The sequence below is a fragment of the Balaenoptera borealis genome, assembly GCF_965194805.1.
Source record: "Balaenoptera borealis genome assembly, chromosome: 10".
In the NCBI taxonomy this organism is placed as follows: Eukaryota; Metazoa; Chordata; class Mammalia; order Artiodactyla; family Balaenopteridae; genus Balaenoptera; species Balaenoptera borealis.
The window spans coordinates 87,456,751-87,477,468 of NC_138874.1; the positions used below are offsets into that span (position 1 = coordinate 87,456,751).

General features: G+C 43.4%; 1 protein-coding gene across 4 annotated transcripts in view; it reads right to left on the reverse strand.

Annotated features, from left to right (window-relative positions):
* Positions 1 to 20,718, reverse strand: part of PIK3AP1 (phosphoinositide-3-kinase adaptor protein 1) — a 176,287-nt gene that overhangs the window by 55,480 nt on the left and 100,089 nt on the right. For all 4 annotated transcript variants that reach the window (XM_082406515.1, XM_082406517.1, XM_082406516.1 and 1 more), the window contains exons 3-6: positions 7,244 to 7,380; positions 4,686 to 4,830; positions 2,431 to 2,573; positions 2,170 to 2,302 (exon numbers count right to left, since the gene is read on the reverse strand). In XM_082406515.1, the coding sequence (XP_082262641.1) occupies positions 2,170 to 2,302; positions 2,431 to 2,573; positions 4,686 to 4,830; positions 7,244 to 7,380 (558 nt within the window). The remainder of the gene's footprint in view (positions 1 to 2,169; positions 2,303 to 2,430; positions 2,574 to 4,685; positions 4,831 to 7,243; positions 7,381 to 20,718) is intronic.

The following is a 20,718-nucleotide window of genomic DNA, read 5'->3' on the forward strand; positions in this document are numbered from 1 at the left end:
GTCCAGTGGTTAAGACTCTGCACTTCCACTGCAGGGGTCGCAGGTTTGATCCCTGGTCAGGGAACTAAGATCCCACTTGCCGCATGGCACGGCCAAAAGATTAAAAAAAAAAAAAAAAAGGAAGGCACGGGGCACCTTGCTCATGGAGATGAAGCTAGAAGCCTAGTATGGTATCCAGCAGGTGCTCAATCATTACTTCTTGGTTGATTGACCTAACATCTAACAGCTTCCTCTGTGGCACCACTGAAGATGACAGAAGAAATGATATGTCAATTAATTAGCAAATCTAATCATTAATATCCTACCTTCTTTCTTTAAAAGGATTGGGGAATCCTGAGAAATAATACTAGTTCAAAATGTGCCGATGTTCTAAGGGCTTAAACGGCAGCCACAAAGTACAACAGGGATCATGTTTTGACCTTCTCTTAAAATTTCGGAGCACTTTAAAACAATTGCTTTATGCTGATTAAAAGAAAGAAATCCTGGGACTTCCCTGGCGGTCCAGTGGTTAGAACTCAGCGTTTTCACTGCCGTGGGCACGGGTTTTATCCCTGGTCGGGGAACTAAGATCCCGCAAGCCATGTGGCGCAGCCAAAAAAAAAAAAAAAAAAAAATCCATCTTCTTAGCTCTTACACCCAATTTCATAAAGTATGCCAAGTAATCCTGGGGCGGTTACTTAGCCTTTCTGTGGCCCTTAGTTTTGAACTAGAAAATATTTCCAGACTATCTCAAAGGGACCTGGAAGGATTAACAAGATTGTTTTCAATGAGCTCTTTGTTTAGGACAGGTTTTGAATGACGGTATTAATGCGTGGGAACCCCAGGATGCCCATTAACCCTCTGATTTGTGGGAAACAAAGTACTCCTGAGAGTCATTGGATCCCCATGACACCCTCCACCTACTAATATCTGGATACAGCAAGTTAAACTCAACCAAGGAAATAGACGTGTTTGTGTTGTGGAGTTGGGGTACAAACCTTTTTTTAAAATTTTCATAAAAGTTGATTTCTAAACCCAAGAGTGATAGACAGATGTATATATACATAAATTTTTTATGTGCATATATATATATATATATATATACACACACATACATATGTATTTTTTTTAATAAGACAAACCCAGCTTCCTATTCACCAGGATATGATCCTTGGAACGAAGGTCTGAAAATGTCCCCAGGATCCCCCATGATTGTCAAACTATGAAATACTCTCTCCTGAGCCTCAAGTTCAAGAATAGAGAATATTAACACCTGTTGGAAGTGACGTAAGAACATTCCACAGTAGGAAAATGGAGAGAGGCAACAAGAGAATGCGCCCAGGAGAAGGACATGAAGGTAATATAACCTCATCCTTATGGTTCTCGGAGGCTGTGGAAGGATGGAACGCAGGCACTGGGTAACCAGGGGCTTGGGTCCCATTTGTGTAGTGCAGCTGAGATGTGAAGGAAGAGTGGTGACTACAAAAGAACCGTACCAGGCATTCTGTCCAGCGCGCCAGGCACCATCCCCATGCAAGTGTTCCTCCCAGCTCCCGGCATGTCACATATGCCCATGAGACTGCTCCTCCCTCATCAAACAAATATTTGTTTTGAGCCTACAGTGAGCCACCAGGCACTGTCCCTGTTGTCATCCAGCTGACAGACTAGCAAAAAAGACAGACACAGCTGAAGAGTACAAGAACCCAACATGCTAGGGGAGCTGCAGCACGTAGATGGAACCTACCTGAGGAAGTGCTGCAGGAGGAGGGGAGGAAGAAACTGTGTTCCCATGAGTCGAGGTGGCAAGAGGCAGGGCGGGATTTTCATTAGGTAAAAGAAGTTCATACCTTCCACAGAGCAGAGCACAGAAGCCAAGGGAGAGAGTAGAGAGAGGTGAGAGCAGAAATGCAGCAGGAGCCCCTTGGGAAGGCCTTGTATAAAGGTTGAGGAGTTTGGACTTTATCTAGAAGACAAGTGGGAAACACAAAGGGTTTTTAGTAAGGGGATGACATATTCAGATTTACAATTTGGAGGAATCCCGGGCTAGCCAGAGAAGAATGACTGCTTCTCAGAGGATGAGCTGTAGAGCAGGAGCCAGCAGAAAACACGAGCACGGGCTGACTGCACACTGAAACCGACAAACTGGAATCAACCCACTGCTGGTTTCCTGAGGTTTGACTGTTGACTTACTTGTCATCATATCTTCCTCTTCCAGCTGGTTGATTCCAAAGAGGTGCAGCCCACTTGCAGGGATGTTGTTCTTTAGGGACTCTGTTAGCAGTTTATCAAGGGTCTCTGTGTTGTAGGGCACAATTTTAAAGGCCTAAATACAAAAGTGAAGATGGTCAGATTTTAAATCCAGCTATCTCCCATCCAGCAGATTGGAGACTGGTGAACCATGAGCAGAAACTACAGGTTCAGAAAACTCCAGCGTCCTTTCACCATCCTTACCTGACACATGAACTCCACGGGATTTGCAGCATTGGACAATAAATTCCCAATTTCCTCCATGTCAGTATAATAGCTGATAATGGTTTCGCACACCACTAAATCCCCAGAATATATCTTCAGAGAAACATTCCCAGATGAAAGGTCTGAACAGAAGAAAAGATACTATAAAACTGCTCTTTTTTTTGTAGTACAAGAGTACAGGGAAAAGCGTTCATGGATTACTTAAATGGTGAAGAAATTAATTGGGGACTGGAAGAATGACCTTGGAGGTGAGCTGCAGGATTGGGAAGTGAGGGAAACAGGAGAAGTAGCGGTGGGCACACTAACACACGGGAGGGCTCTGAGTCAGAGGAATTATCCTCACTGGGTCTGCAATTTAACTTTCGGAAGATTTTCACCTGTTTTGCTCATTACTGTAGGCCCAGTGTCACAACAGACAGGAAGAAGAGTTGTATTTAAAGCACTTTATACAAAGGCCAGTGGTCGCCAGAGGTGGGACCTGGCGGTGGGACTCCGAGCTTCCGCCCCATTGGGCAAGTAGAATTGATTCACTTGCTCTGCTGCTGTCATTACTATGTGCTCTCCTTGGGTGCTCTCTCTCTTCTACACCACAGGAAGGGGTTTTGAGGGGGAAAGAGAAAATTAAAAATACACCAACCACAAAGATTCGATTCACAAAAGAGGAAATGCGACAAGTAGAGAACATGGAAAAAATATTTAACCTCACTAGAAATCAAAGGAATGCAAATTAAAACAATGGACTACTTTTTAGAAACATATCAAATTAGCAAAAGTATTCAAAGTGATAATGCCTAGCATTGGTGACAGTATAGCAAATAAACGAGAAAAGTAATATTTCATAAAGCAATTAAGCACTATCTTCCAGGACCCTTAAAAATGCCCATTGTTTCAGGGATTCCATCTCAAGGACATAATCCTAAACACAAAAGAAAAAAACCCTGCCTGCATAAAGACACTCAATATATCATCATTTAAAACAATAAGACAATAAAACCAGACATAGAGAATGGACTTGAGGACACGGGGCGGGGGAAGGGTAAGCTGGGACGAAGTGAGAGAGTGGCACTGACATATATACACTACCAAATGTAAAATAGATAGCTAGTGGGAAGCAGCCGCATAGCACAGGGAGATCAGCTCAGTGCTTTGTGACCACCTAGAGGGGTGGGATAGGGAGGGTGGGTGGGAGACGTAAGAGGGAGGGGATATGGGGATATATGTATACATATAGCTGATTCACTTTGCTATACAGCAGAAACTAACACACCATTGTAAAGCAATTATGCTCCAATAAAGATGTTAAAAAAAAAACTAACTAAATAAATAAATAAGACAATAAGAAATCAGAAATTACATAAATATGCAACAATGAGGAAATGAAAAATTAAAAGATGATACTTCTATTCAACTGAGTATTATACAGCTTTAAACATTATGGTTTTAAGATATAGATCCAACACAAGGGACTGGTTTTATAAATTATGGTACATCTATACAATGGATTACCTTGCAACCATTAAGCATCATTTTGTAAAAGACCATTTATTAACATGGGAAAATATTCATAGTGTATTTCCAGGTAACAAAAGTTGGCTACAAGACATAAAGCTATGTACACAGATGTGGGAAAATACAGAAACCAGTGATTTCCTTGGCAGGGTGGGCATATGGGTAATTTTCTATCTACTTTCTTTTATGGTTACTGTATTCTCCAAGTTTGCTGTATTGAGCACACATTACTTTTGTAATAGAAAAAATATGTTATAAAATGGAAAGTTACAAACTCCCTATAATAGTACAGGGGTAAAGGGATGAAGAGAGAATAAATTAAGATTACATAAAGAAAAACGGAATATAAGGTAATAGATACTATTAGAACAACTATGTTTATAAAAATCATGAAAAAAGGCAAAAAAGACTGAGTGGTAGGGTGTCAGATGACTTTTTTCCCTACTTTTCCTATTTTTCTCTAATTTCAAAAAATGTTAATATATGAACTTTATAAACATTTTTATATTTATATATTTTAGTATATCCATCTCCCCCCACCCCAATCACATGTGCGTGTTTATATAACTTCCTTTTCCTTTAAATAGAACATGGCAACCAAATCCAAATCTTGGCTGTCACTTTTCTCAGTGGCTGATGAAGACAGCTGTCGGCAAGTAAAAGAAAGTACGAGGGGGTCTCGTCACATGATGCCTAATTTCTGGAGGTAAACGGGGGCTACTTACTGGGAGCTTTCATGGAAACGGTGTACTCATTCTCCAGCTTGGCTTCCACCCTTATCGAGGGAGAATCCTCAGGAGAAAATTCGGCTTCTGTTGTCACCCTCTCATCCAGCTTACATCTCACAATGACGTAGACAGTGGTTTCTGCCTGGAACAGGAAACCAGTAATTGTCCCTTCTCCCTCCTGTTAGGGTGCTGAGCCAGAGGGCCTCCCCAGCTTCTGCAGCCGCAGCTCTACCTAGTGAGGCTGTTCCAGAGCAGGGTGGGGTCTGCAGTCCAGTGGCGGGCAGTGACTGCTTGCCATGGGTCCCAACAAGACAAGTTACAAAAACCAAGAGTGAACATTTATAAACCTAAATAGCAATTTGATAGAGTAATTTTATGTCTGTCAAACCTAATAATAATTTTAAAACCTGGGGCTTGTATTTAATTTTTATAGCATTTCTTTTTTGTTGTATATTATAAAAGTATTGGCCCATGGCAGAATTGGAAATTTAAAACAACAAAAATTTTTTAAAGTTCTTCACCACAGATAGTTTGAGAAGCACTATTCTAGATCAGCCTTGCTACTCAAAGCGAGGCCAAGGGACCAGCAGCATTGGCGTCCCTGAAAGCTTGTTAGAAATGCAGAATCTCAAGCCTGCCTGGACCGACCACACCAGAGTCTGCATTTTACCAAGACCCCTGGGTGACTCATGCACCTTACAGAGTGAGAGGTACTGATTTAGAGAAGCCCTCTTGGGTTCTGCAATTTATGCTGTTCTTAGATGGACGAAAATAACTTACTGGAGGATTAATTTTCCCAAGGCACTGAGCAACCTAAGTAGCTACTTTACATTGCTTTGAGACCTCCTGCCAAACCTGCTAAATGGAATTATCTGTTTTACTGGGCTGGCTACGCAGTTAAGCTCTTAAGACATTGAACTGGAAAGAACAGGCCCTCCAAAAAGCAGGGGAAAAGGAGAAATTTCTGGCCATAGCTAACCCCCAAATGTTCATTGTAAGATTCTGCTCTCAAGCCCTTATAGTAGGCCATCGTGACAAGGGCCACGATGCCAGAACAGGTGGGAAGGGGATGTGGTCCCAGCTCACGGAGACTGCTTAGGGTGAATGTGCATGTGTTTGTGGTTGAACTGACTCCCACTGCAGGTCCGGCCCTCTCCCACCTGCCCCTTCTCCCAGGGAGCATGGGGAGCCAGAGAAGACGAGTGTGTCTCTCCTGTTGACAGTCATGACGCAACCCCAGCCCAGCCGCCCCAGGAGCCAGGGACCTGGAGCAGGCAACAGTGAGAATCCTGGGTCAGCAGCAACCAGCACAGAAGAAGGAGCCAAAGCCTGGAAAACCAGGCAGCATGGGAGGGGCATCATCCTTTAGTTCTAAACCCCCTCCCCACAGGCACCCACCAGCGTGGTCTCAGGATGAAAGGGGCGTGGGGCAGGCAGGAAGGAGTACGAGAGGACTAGAAACTGAAATGCCCACTACAAAGGCCTGGACAGTAAGGAAAAGGAGTGAAGTGGGTACAAAGAAAGGGGAGTGATGAGAACCAGTGACCTGGGGATGCACAGCCCCATCTAAAGGGTCACTTGGCCCAGCTGCTCATCTCAGGCCTGGTATTACCAGATTCTGATTCAAAGGAGGCTAGAAACAGGTTTTCATGCCTAACTCTTTAAAACACTGTGCAGCTGGAACCAAACATGTCTATGAGTTCAATCCAGCCCGAGGCAGCAGTTTGCAGCCCTCATGGAGGGAGTCCTTGCCCAATGCTTCGTGGCCTCAGGCTGCGCAGAAAACCACTCACAAGTGCAGGGAAGCTAGGACTTCCCATTTCCATGGCCATCATGCCCTCTTGCCTACAGAAGCCCACAGTGGCAAACTTAGCACAGGGCTCCTACCCACAAAAAAGTGTTTCACTGCTCTGAACCAATATCACACATTTCTCATCAGGAAAAGAAAGATAATGAAAAACTATCAATACTATGGTAGGATTCAAATGACAGTGGCCCATCAGTTGGCCACCACATTCAGGTCACCTCTTAACATAGGTCCTACCCCTGAAAACGTTAGTCACATGCTCAGGCGTTAATTTTCTCCCTTTTGCAAGCAATGCTGGGCAGCAAGTTTCAGCCATCGAGCTTCAAGGCACTCATTTGGGCCGTAAAGGGGGCCAGTTGATGGAGAAACAAGCTCTCAAAATGCCCAGCGCTAGGCTGGAAGGAACAGACCCAGGCCTCTAACTCCAGGGTTGGCATTTAAGTGTTTTGTAATGTTCATGTCTGCTGGTCTTCAACATGTTCTAAGTTTTTGATCATGAACTTAATGTCTTAGATTGATGACACATACATTCCTGGGCTCGTCTCCCTTTGACTTAAAGGAGTGAGGTATGCCCAGGGCCCAGGTACTGGGGGTCTCAGGGTAGCTAGTGCACAGGGAAACCCCATGGGAAGGCTGGGATTACAGTAAGATGCAACAGGAGAACCCCGCTCCCTTTACTACAACAAACTTCTACTGAAAAGCCCCAAAGCCCATGCTCCAACATCCACCCAGCCCCAGCAGTTCCTACCCCACAGCGGATGCGGTCCGGCTGCACCACCATCAGGTTCCCAGGTGAAGTCTTCGGTGGCAGGCTCTGCTGCTCCGAGTAGGGAAGGATCTTCTCGTCCTCGGTCTCAGTGTCAGTGACTGAGTCGCAGCCAGAATCTATGGCACAGAGAACACGGCTGAATGGAAAGAGAAGGAAGCAGTGCTGGGCATGTCCCACCCCCATTAAAACCCCAAAAGTTACCAAATAGGAAATGGCTCCGACCGTCAAACAAATACAGGCTGAAGGTAGTGACTCAGGAAATCATGAAAGAGGACCTCATGGGGAAAAGTCAGCCACCATGGAGGCCATGAGGGTAGGGTGAAAGCAAGAGGACGATGGTGTGGAGAAAAGCCAAAAAATCTGAGGCAGGCTGCTGTCTGAGGCTGACAGGTCTAGTCGCAAACAACAGACTTCTGGAAGCTTTACCTCTGGACTTCTTGCAGGGCTGGCTTCAGTGATTGTGAGGAAAGAGGCCCCTTCTCCTCAGGGGGGATCAAGAACGGACTGTCCACTTAAAGGTCATCTTTTGAACATCAAGTAAAACCTGCGCTTTCCAGGAAGCGATTATTCCTCAGGGTCATGGCTAGCTAACGTTCTCCCTCTGGAGCAAGGGTAAAAAGCAATCAGTTTCAACAAATCTTAGAGTATAACCGGGTTCCAAATCAGTATCACAGCCAACACCTCTGCTGTGGGAAGATTAGAGTGTGCACAGATTCAGTGAAGGCGAGCAGGGGTGTGCAGATAGGGTGTGGCACAGAATGAGATAATGCTGAGATGGGGTAAGTGGAACCTACCAGAGTTCTAGGGCGGGGGCACTTAACCAGGGCTCATTGATTGATAGGGTACCTGTGTGCAAGATTGTGTGTGTGTGTGCATGTGTGTGTGCGTGTGTGTGTGTGTTCCTCAAAGAGGAACAAAATGGTTAAGAATGGCTACAAGGAGAGGGAAGGTTCATCTAGTCCCTTCGTTGGGCTTGCTCTTCTCCATTCCTAAACCACTGACAGAGCCAGACAAACATACTAGGTACTGCAAGGACATGAAGGTGAACCAGACATCCATCCTACCTTCAGAGAGTCCGCAATCTAAAAGGGCTGGTGAGAGGTAGGGGTTAACTTGGCTGATTCCTGCAGGCTGGCCTCCCACGGAAGGAGTGCAATCCTTCCTGGGAGAAAGCTGGGGTGGCAGACCAGGCCACTGATAGGTCCCCACAGAAAGCTGTAACACAAGCTTGCACTCTAGATCCCAGGTCATGCCAGGGGAGGGCTGTGCTCCCACAGCCATGAAGGCTGAGGTGGCAGAGCAGGGATGGAGAACCAAGAACCACCGTGTCCTAGGGCTATAACTGTGAGGCAAGGGCCTCCGGGGACCTTCTCAGGCCGGGGGAGGGGCTGAGGCTTCCCAGATACGCAATTTAAAAGCCCCACAGCCTTGGACAGGGGTCTTGTCCTAGAGCCTGACATGTGTGCTGACAGATGTCTACACAAGGCCCCAAAGTGTGATGGGCAGTGAGGCACATACTCCTGCTGCTTGTCCCCTCTCTGTGATTTCTGCCAAGATGCACTATTCCAGAAGGCCGGGCTGAGTGCAGCCTGGTCTCTGACCTTGTTCACACAGCAGGAATCCAGGCAGATCTTAGTGCTAAGAGAGCGGGCAAAGAACCCTGGGAGTTTCAAGGAGGAACTGTTTATCACTAGGCATCAGAACCATCAATCTCCTCTATCTTTCCTTTCCTTTCAGTCCTACTGACTCCCCACTTACTCAGTGCTAATTATCCCCCTGCAAAGGCTAAGTGCAGTAGTCTTCCCACCTCTCTGCTGTCCAAGCCAAATTAACCGAAGGCTGCCATTTTCTCCATTGGATCTGCCCTTCCCCACCTCCTTTTCTCCTTGACTGGTTACTACTAAAATGGCCAGGGACCATCTCCATGGACAGAGCTGTACATGCCATCCAAGCAACTCCCACCCACCACGGGAATCTGTGAAAGAAAGAGCCAAAAAATCAGGGATAATTGATATTCTTCTTCTTAATAATTATATAACACCACATCAAGCTTTAATTTTGTATTATTTGATGCCTGAACATGCCATTTTTTCATTTCTGAGGTTCTTCCTGGATGAGAAAATAACCCCATTGACTTAAAACATTCAGTCAGTTTCTTAAAGCTGCAAGAAGCTCCCTGGAACTACTTATCGTTCTAGAATTGTTTAGACACTATCCTGTGTGGCTAGCGTGGTGGGTACCAACCTATTATAATTTACTGTACAGGTATCATTGGGATAGACCCACAGTACAGTCTGTTGTTCCAAAAAAGAAATTTCTTCAAGGACTTCCCTGGTGGCGCAGTGGTTAAGAATCTGCCTACCAATGCAGGGGACACGGGTTCAAGTCCTGGTCCCGGAAGATCCCACATACCACAGGACAACAAAGCCCGTGCACCACAACTACTGAGCCTGCGCTCTAGAGCCCACAAGCCACAACTACTGAGCCCGCATACCACAACTACTGAAGCCCGTGCGCCTAGAGCCCATGCTTCGCAACAAGAGAAGCCACCACAATGAGAAGCCCGTGCACCACAATGAACAGTAGCCCCCGCTCGCCACAACTAAAGAAAGCCCGTGCGCAGCAACGCAATGCAGCCATAAATGAATTAATTAATTAATTTAAAAAAAGAAAATCTCTTCATTTCTCCCAAATTACTGACCCAATTAGTTGGCTGGCCAAAGAGTCAAACCTCTAGTAAATATAATCAAGAAAAGAACAGAGAAATAGAAATAAGCCAAATAAGAAAGAGACGATAACAACAGATATGGAGAAGAATTTTAGAAACATACTGATGTGAAAACTCATTGCTAAGAGTTTTTTTTTTAATTTCAATACAATTTTTATAGAAAAATATAAATTACCAAAATTGTCTCAAAATAAGTAGAAAATCTGACTAAAACAATAATCACACAGAAAATTTTTCTCACTTTTCAAATAAAATGTAAAGTACAGGTCACACACCCACTGCTGCATTGAATTTTAAATTGTAGTTGCCATGATGTTTTTCTTTACAACATTTAATTTTCCTATCTAGGAAAATTCCATTTATATAGGTTTTGTGTCTCCTACTAAAGTTTAAAAAACAATAAAGGATAGTTTTATTTTATATTAAATTTATAAAAAAAATTAAACCGAGCAATTAAATACAATAGACAACCCCCAAATCAAGTTTCATTCTCATAAATACTTAATATGTGGTAAAGAAAGCACTAAAAATCAGTACAGAATAAAGAAAATGGTTGGTGAGGATGACTCAGCAGATGGTACTGAAAAAATTTAGCTATTTGGGGTAGGCATGGAGGGACAGAGAGACTGTTTAGAATCTTCCTAATTCTTATACACTCCAAAATAAAATTTAGATGGATTATAGATTGAAATGAACAATGAAAACAAATTTTAAAAATTAAGATAAAAATATGGTTGAAAATTTTATCATTGTTTTGGGAAAAGATTTGCTTACCTTAAAAACAACTGAAGAAATACAATCTAAAAAGCAATAGAGTTGTGACATGAATTTAAAATTTTAGTAAACAAGTTTATAAAAACCTAAAAACTAAATTGTAATGCTTTGGCAGCATTAGTCATAATAGCCACAGGTGGAAACAACCCAATTGTCCATTCTTTGATGAATGGATTGACAAATTATTCAGCCATAAAAAGGAATAAAATACCAATATATGCTACAACATAGATGAACGTTGAAAACATTATGCTGAGTGAAAGAAACCAGCCACAAAAGACCACATATTATATGATTCCAAATATACGATATGTCTGGAATAGGCACATCTATAGAAACAGAAAGTAGATTAGTTATTGCCTAGGGCTGGGGTTCTTGGGAAGCTGGGGGAGGTTGGGAGATGATAGCTAAAGGGTGTGCGGTTTCCTTTTGAGGTGATGAAAATATTCTAGAATTGATTGTAGTGATAGTTGCACAAGTCTGTGAATATACAAAAACATCATTGAATTGTATACTTTAAATGGGTAAATTGTTTGTTATGTGAATTATATCTCAATAAAACTGTTACCAAAAAATTCAATGGCAAACGACAAATTGGTTAAAAAATTTGACATAAATATGCCAAGGGGCTGATCTCCTTAATATATGAAGAGGTCATAGAAATCTCTTTAAAAATACCCAAAGCCCAATAAGTAGATAATTCACAAAGGAAGAAATAAAACTTACCTCCCCATTCAAAAAAATTAAAAATCATTCATTATCTCTAATCATCATGGAAATGCAAATAAAAATAATATATTACTATTTCACCTTTTCCAATTAGGAAATATTTGAAGGTGAGGTAGGACAGATACTCTCATTTGTTGCTGAAGAAAGTATAAACTGGTACACCCTTTCTGGAAAGCCATGTGACCATACACAGAGAAAGAGCAAGTCTTTAAAATGTTCATATCTGGCCACATAATTCTACTTCTAGAAATCTCTCTTAAGGAGGAAAATAACTATTCAAAATGTAGACAAAGATAGTGAACCAAGAGGTCTGCTAAATCATTCTTTTTGCATTGCTGAGAAACTAAAAACAATCTGATAAAAGAATATTAAAAATATTATTTTCAAAGAGCTTTAAGTAAAAGCTTGACATGTTAAGCAAAAAAGCAGAATATAAAATCATATATCTTATAATGTAGTATATCAATTAGATAAAGGAAAATGCATTTTAAATTTATTTATTTATTTATTTTTGGCTGTGTTGGGTCTTCGTTTCTGTGCGAGGGCTTTCTCTAGTTGTGGTGAGCGGGGGCCACTCTTCATCGCGTGCGCGGGCCTCTCACTGTCGCGGCCTCTCTTGTTGCGGAGCACAAGCTCCAGACGCGCAGGCTCAGTAGTTGTGGCTCATGGGCCTAGTTGCTCCACGGTATATGGGATCTTCCCAGACCAGGGCTCGAACCCGTGTCCCCTGCATTGGCAGGCAGACTCTAAACCACTGCGCCACCAGGGAAGCCCGGAAAATGCATTTTAGAAGGTCAGAAGAAAATGTATGGATAAACTGCCTGATCCTTCCCTCCCTCCCTCTTTTCTTCCTTCTTTCCTACCTTCTAACTGTTCATGTATTTTCATATTCTCCACAATGAGAAAGCACTTTGATAATGGGGATGCGTGAAGAGAGAAGTAACAGCTGAATCTTTTGGCTAATCACTTCATCAGCTTGGTATCATTTATGAGATTGGTCCTAATAGTACAGCACTTGGCAGATTTCCCCAGCATTCAGATAGGTCCTATAAACAATCCCTTCCAGTAGGTCTATTCATTTAGTCACCTGAAATGAATTAGCTACTGGCAGCTAATTCATTTCAAGAAGTCAGGCAGGATGTCATTCACTCTGCAGGGAGATTCTGGTGGCTCTGATTGACAGCACCATCACTTAAGTTTCTTCAGCCACATCGGCCTCTTCCACAGCGCACTACAGACAGAGCCAGGGTCCAACCACTTGAGCAGATGCAGAGTTTCCTTTGAAGGACATACCAACCCAGACAAAAGTACCACTGAAACCCACCAGAAAGAGTGAGATGGCCCCAAAGTTTCCCACTTAAACGTGTAGATTCCTCTCGCCCCTTCCCCACCTTGAAGATAAACACCAGCTTTACTGTCCTGCGACTCAAATAAATAAAAGTTTGAGTGAAGGCACACTGAAAACCCCAAGGACCTCACCAGTTAAAGTCTTATTAAGACACCAACAGTATCCTTACTGCTTTAAAATTTAACAATATCCTCTCAGCTTTTATAAGGCCTGGAGAAACTGGAGAAATTACAGAAGAAGACTTTCTTTGTGCATCCAGCTTATCTATAAAGGACCCTTGTGGAAAACACTCCTTGAATTCAGTGGCAGGAAGTTTGTCTCCCCAGAGAACTTGGCTGCTTTCTCTCATTAGACAATAAGAACAAGCTAACATGGTGTGTTTCACCTTCTGCCCTTGCTGCCAGGTAGCTCACTTTTTCAATTTCGGTTCTTAACCACTGTTAACACTTTCATCCAGGTCTTGGATGTGTTTAATTTTGGAGGTTGCTTCAAAACTTTGGGGATCTAGGCAGGATGTGAATCAATCTTTCTCAAAACTGGTATCTGCCAAAAGTCCTCAGATGTAGTCTTATGAGAATCAGTGCTTGGGCTTTTCATTTAGATGACAGTGTCTTTAAAATGGGATGAAAAGACATTCCAGATTATCTGGATGACCACATTATAACTGGGTCCAGCCACAGGACTGTGGTGCCCGTGTGTGTGTGTGTGTGTGTGTGTGTGTGCGTGTGTGTGTGTATGTGTGTGTGTATCATTTTGCAACTAGGTCATACTAAGCTGTCAGGGGCTAATGAGGAAAGAAGACAGGGGGCAGGATGACATGTAAATGAGGTATTTGGGCCAAGTGAGCACAAGAAGGTTTCCCCATACACTACTTCACATAGAGAAATGCGGTGGGAGATCCAAGTCCCACAATAACACCGGGGAGCTGTAGCAAGCCCCTGTGACAGAATCAGCGAGCACCAGAGCTTCGTGCCACATTCATGATGCTGCTTCAGTAAATGACCATCATCTATGACAAAACAAATGTAGTCAGTTTGCCCTGTATTTATTTTATGCATGTATTTGTATCGGGTTCATTTGTTTTGCTTTTGGAGTTGGGAAAGAACACTAAGCATAAGGAGTTGAATATGTTTATACGTATTTCAACAGCATCAAAATATTCTACCAACACTAAAGGCTCATAATTTTTTTTCCTTTACAAGGGAGTCTAAAAAGTTATTTAACATTATTTGGGTCTAAAGAAACTATGAATTTTAAATGAATTGAGTGTGTGTATGCACTTGGACACACAACAAGCCACATGGACAAGCTCATACTAGGTTAAGAGGGCGGGTGACAGACTCCTGATTACTACTAATATTGACAACAATAAAAGTTACCATTTATTGGGGACTTCCCTGGTGGCACAGTGGTTAAGAATCCGCCTGCCAATGCAAGGGACACGGGTTCAAGCCCTGGCCCGGGAAGATCCCACATGCCGCGGAGCAACTAAGCCCGTGCGCCACAACTACTGAGCCTACACTCTAGAGCCCGCGAGCCACAACTACTGAGCCCACGTGCCACAACTACTGAAGCCTGCACACCTAGAGCCCGTGCTCCGCAACAAGAGAAGCCACGACAATGAGAAGCCCGCGCACCGCAACGAAGAGTAGCCCCCGCTCACTGCAACTAGAGAAAGCCCGCGCGCAGCAACGAAGACCCAACACAGCCAAAAATAAAAAAAAATTTTTTTTTAAAGTTACCATTTATTGAACATCATGGTGACTGCTTCAATAGTCAATCTCATTTAGTTCTCACATCAACCCTGTGAGATAGAAATCAATATCCTATTCGTATTTGATAGATGGAAACGCGGTGCCTGAAGGACTGAAGTAACCCAGCCCAGGTCGTGCAGCAAGCAAGCAAGAGGCAGAACGGGAATTCGCCCCCAGGGGTCTGTGCCTCCTTTGAGGATGTGGACCAGGGCAGGAAGCAGCATCACTTGCTATTCCCGGTCTGGGGTAGTAACTGTAGCTCATGAGACATGACATAGGCTTTTGCTCACCAACACCTGGTGGTCCTGCCTTGTTCTGAGCAATACTGCCTTGGTTAGGTATGCCAAGACCTGCCACCACGGCCAACAGGCACATTCCAAGGATGGGGTTTAAGTCAAAAGACCCTGAATTCCAACTGAACCAGCCAGGGTCCCACGTGCTCCAGGGGCCTCTGCCCCAAAGCTACAACTGTCTCACTTTCCAAATAAGTTTTCAAACTACAGCACTTACTGCTTCTTTCCTGTACATTGGTGTTCAGTCAAGATTGTTTTTTGGTAGTCTGAGGGAGGGGTAGGGTAAGGATGGCCAGAGAATGATGTTTTCTGATCTTGAAGCGTTTTTTTGTTTGTGTGTTTTGTTTTCCAGAATATACAAGCTAACTTCTCCTGTAAGGTAATGCTAAGCTTTGAGGAAAGTACTATAAACAGGTATCATTCTTTAAAATGACCACAACTGCCATTGTTGAGCATTTACTATAGGCCAGGAACCATGCAAAACCCTTGACATATGTGATTCTATTTTATCACAACTAAGAGATTGGAATAATTCTGCCCATTTCACAGGTGAAAAAAATAGGGCACCGAAATTTAAATAAATTGTCAAAGTCACACAGTGCACGCTGTATAGAAAGTTAACCCCCAAATCCATGCTCTTGTGCACTCTGATAGTTTCCCACACTGGGAAGCAGGTGACTGGTACACAGGAGATGATTCCAAAGTGTACAGCAAACATGCAGTGACACTGAGCCACATAGTAAGAAAGCAGGCCCCTTTCAATTCTTTCAATCCCACTCATATCAAGAAGAAAGGCTCAGTTTGGTAAGAGGATGCCTTTAACTTCTCCTTAACACGCTTACCTCTCTCTCTGAACCAGGGAGGGAACAAGGCCCTAAGCCCACAGGCTTCTGCAGGCATGAGTGTCTAGTAGAATTTAATACCACTGTTTTGTTTTTATTTTCTTTATTTTTATAGTTACCTTGTTTCTATCAAGAGATACTGGTTTTTCATTTATAGCAGCAAAGTTTCCTTTTAAAATAAATTTATTTAAATAAAAAAACGGGAATTCACTTGAAGAAAATATTGTTAAGAGTACAAGGAAAAGTTTGGAAACAGATAGTGTTAATAGTTGCACAACACTGTGAATGTGTTTAATGCCAAACTGTATACTTAAAATTGGTTAAAATGGCAAATATTATGTTAACATGTATATACGTATATGTGTATATGTATATATATATTCACAATTTTTAAAAATGGATAATGTAATATACCCCCCAAAACCATTGAATTGTACACTCTATATGGGTAAATTGCATGGCATATAAATTATATCTCAAAAAAGCTGTTAAAAAAGATAAACCAAAACCCATGTTGATGATCCTCAAACGACTGAAGTTTGGGAAAAGCTGAATTATGCTATACTGCTTTCGTTTTTTTTTTTAATCACTCATTTAATTAATTTATTTATTTTTTAAAAAATTTTTGGCTGCGTTGGGTCTTCATTGCGGTGCATATGTTTCTCTTGTTGCGGGGCACAGGCTCTAGGCGGGCGGGCTTCAGTAGTTGTGGCGCACAGGCTCAGTAGTTGTGGCTCGCAGGCTCTAGAGCGCAGGCTCAGTAATTGTGGCACACGGGCTTAGTTGCTCCGCGGCATGTGGGATCTTCCTGGACCAGGGATCGAATCCGTGTCCCCTGCACTGGCAGGCAGATTCTCAACCACTGCGCCACCAGGGAGGTCCCTATAGTGCTTTCCTTTTTTCAAGCTAAATGTATTAGTGATTTTTTTAAAATAAGGTAAAGCAAAGGTGGGAAGGCAGGAAGAAGGCCTGTCGCATAAACATGTCGAATTATTTTATCTGACTTTTAGATAACAAGGAAAAAGAAAGTGAACAGAGAAGGAAATTAAGGAGATAAATTTCGACTGAGAATTAAGAGCCTTCCACCAATCTAGCCAAAAATGGAATGAAATAGAAGTGGTCACTGGAGCCAGGCAGGGGCCCACATGTGTCTCTGGGCTGATATGACGTAGGAGGATATCATCAATTTGCATCCAGGATTTCCAGCGTGGCTGATGAAAGAAAGAGTGAAGAAGATTCAAAGGTTTCTTGGAAGAAAGCAGAAATGAATAGCGAAACAACCTAGGCAGCATGGTCCACGAAGGAAAGGGACCATGTTCCCCCTGCATTTGCATCCAGGATTGAGACCCAAAGTTAACCACCACACAGATGGGGCAGGAGTATAGAGAGTTGCCTGAGGTCTGGAGAAACTTCCGGAGGCTTTTCCACTCAGGATGAAATTTCTCAGCTATTATAAAGCTCATCCAGCCTATCTAAGCCATGATGATGAAATCATAAAACAACTATTTCTCAAAGCCCGACATAAAATGTTCTGAAGCCTGAGCTTCCTAATCATTGAGCAAGTATCTACTGAATATGCATGACAAGGATCCCACGGGGGTTCCCAAGAGTGTGCCTCAAGAGTGTCGGCCTTAAGGAGCTTACAACTGAACTGGGAAGGTGAGGTTCCACGTGAAACAATTGAGAGAACTATGTGATACCAGCAAGCATTATGAGACCATAAATAGAGCTAAATAAAGTGAGTTATGTTTCTAAGTGTTTATAAAAGTGCCGGCACATGAAAAATGTAACAGAAGTTTAGCAAGTTGAGAAAAACTTCCTGAAGGATGAAGAAGACAGGTTAATTTACTTTAACTAAGGCAAATAGCATTTAGGTGCTGAGATTACCATTCTTGTGAAAAAAGCATATTTTCCATTTAAATTAATAAAATAATTAGTAATTCATTCCTTTATTCCTTCAACAAACATCCAATGCCTATCAATGAATAACAAATATTCAAAGCCTATCCTAGGCCCCCTAAGAAATGTCAGGGTGAGAATATTTCTGTCCCCGCTGACAGTGGAGGGACTGCACAGGAGAGAAACAGCTTCTCTCCAACTTCCACAGACAAATGATAACAGGAATAACTTCAAAACAAAACATTACAATGGATAAGCAGGGATTTATAAAACACAGTTTATGGCCACTACAGGAACAAAGAAGGAAGGACATCCCCAAAGACGTGACAAGTAGGGCCTTGAAAGGCACAGAGAATGCGGGCACGGGGTTGGAAGGACTTTCCTGGCAGAGGTAAAGGCATGATTAAGGACAAAAAGGCAAGAGAGCAAATGATGTGTGTGGGCCACAGGAAGCAAGGGGGGCACCTTCTATATGAAGCAGGGAGGGAGGGTGAGGGGAGAGGGACAGGGAGGGAACCCCAAATGCCATGCTAGGAGTTTGGTTTACACATAGAAGACCTGTCACCAAACAGTATTCATGAGAAAAGGAAATTCTGTAAAATATAGATTAAAACCCTAGTTTATTTGTTTGTTTGTTTTTGGCCACACCACGGCGGCTTGCAGGATTTTAGTTCCCCGACCAGATCAAACCCGTGCCCTCTGCAGTGGAAGTGCAGAGCGCTAACTGGACCACTAGGGAATTCCCAAAACCGTAGTTTTGTTTTTCTGAAAGTTGAAGAATTTTCTTGAACTTGCTTGTTTTTGAAATAATTCCAGACACACAAGTAGAATGTGTCAGCTCTTTTCTAAATCTTGGTCAGAATCGAGAAGCAGAGGGGCTGACCACCCATCACACCCTGAGCAAGCAGTGTCTTTAAGTCTGTAAAATAACATGAACTAGTGGCTAACAAAGTGTTACCAAGCCAACATCCTGCTCTATCTGCTTTCATGAGCAAATAAGATGCTATAATTAACCCAATGTCTGAAAGCATACCACAAGCATGGTTCACAAAATGCTTAGAAAAATGGTTCTTAAGTAGACGAAACATTTCTCCTACCGTGTATCTTGTTTACACTAGCTATAAGCTTAGAAAATCAGTGTCATAGCTATTGTTATGTCCTTAGAAAGCACAAAGGGAGACCTCAGTCCTGGCCTTGTCCCCAGATTCCAAATGTGTGGATCCCAGTGAAGGAGTTTCTGCTCCACTGCAAAAGCATGTGGGTTCGCGGGGGGAGGTGAGAGGCTGGCAGTGGTGGGACTCAGATCTTGAGTTTCAACAACCCCACCTTCTTGCAGCTTCCTGGCAAACATCAAGATTGCTTTTTCATTTTAGTCATCACCCATGGGTCTTTCTTCCCCCCTTTTTCACCCACCTTGGTTAATGGGTATTGAATTTCCCATCCACCTAACCCCTTTCACTTAAAAAACTCCCAACACAGTGACAAGTATACCCAATCCGCAAGTCACCAGCTACCCCCTGAAGTCATGTACAATCATCAATCAGAACGATGTTAAGAGGGTCAGTGGAATGCCAGACTCTTACCCACCACATGTCTTACTGGCACTAAAGTCAGGGGAGGAAGGAGGTGATGATTATTTAGTGGTGTTAGTGTGAGTTCACTACAGTGACATCAATCATTGTCCTTGTCACATTCATCATCATCATCCTCATGATGCCAAAAAGGTAAGGCAGAGCCCTGTGGACACATCCCCAATTCAGACTTTAAATAAACTCATGGTGGCCACTCTGCCTCCCTGGAAATAAGGAGAACGGAGTAGAAAGGAGAAGGAAGAATGGATTCACTCCTCCCATAAGCCCACACTGACTTCCTGAGGCAGTCGATGCTGCTGACTTTCCCCACACAGGCTGACTCACCTGTCACATCTGACCTGCTTTGCCATCCAGATGGTCTGTGTCAGCTGCAGATTCCTGAGGCTGCCCGGTTTCACTAAACATCGATGGATTTGCAGCACTTGGTAGAGGGTTCTGGATCAGGAATCTACTGTACATCAACCCCAGTCTTTTCCAGCTCACATAGACAAGGAATCGTTTTTCCTTCATTCACCAGGTAATTCCCCTGGCCCTCCTCAAGGTACTCAAAGTTCAGGATAAGGCGGTAGGACAAGAGGAGAGGAGAGCTCAGGCCCCTAAGACCTTTATCCAGGCCCCACCTAGTTGCTCTAAATGAGCTATTCAAAGTGTCAGTTTAGTTGAGTTTTGTTTTAAAGCAAAGGATGATGGTTCTTCCCGTCCCCTCCCCAACTCACCCTACTTGCTCTTCAGCTTGAATAAAAATAGCCCCACAGCTGAGGCTGCCATGACAACCGATGAAAGTGTGGGCTCACCCTTGTCCACCGATGATAAAATCTGCCTCCAGCTCTCCCACCCGCCCAGCTGGGGCTGGGGCCCTCCAACCCCCTCCTCCCAAGTTCAACCTTCAGGAAACTTTCCTGAGTACCAGAGCCAAGTCACTCTATCCTCACCCCAGAAGCTGAGGGATATTTGGAGCTCTTGCACCACCCAGTGCCTCAGAACTTTTTAATGTGTTTTCATTTGTTCTTTTCAGTGTTCCCAGGCACATGTGACAGATGTGACCACCTCCCTTTTGCAGATGGGAGAACTGGAGGCATGGGGACATGAACTGACTGGCCCTAGGTCATTAGCTGCTGGTTTAAGGGTTGAACCACATTAAGAACTCAAGATTCCCATCTCCTATCCAGTTCCCAGACCAAAGGAGCAGCTGCTCTTGGGAAACATGACCCCAGTGGGGAAATAATTTCCCTGTGTGAGATGCTTCCTGGCCACAGGCTGAAGTTCCCTCAACCAGTCTCTGCGATAAATCTGGGAAGGGCTGGGGAAAAATCTGCTGCCGCATCATGGGATCCAGGTTCCACAGAAACCCATTTCTATCCTGGACCCATCATCTCTGGAGCTGCTCCAACCAAGCACAGCTTCACTGCCCAAGTTTATCAAGAGCTTTAAGACACACTGTCCATACCTACATTCCAAAGGCCACCACTGGGGAGAAAGTTCTCCACCAGGGCTC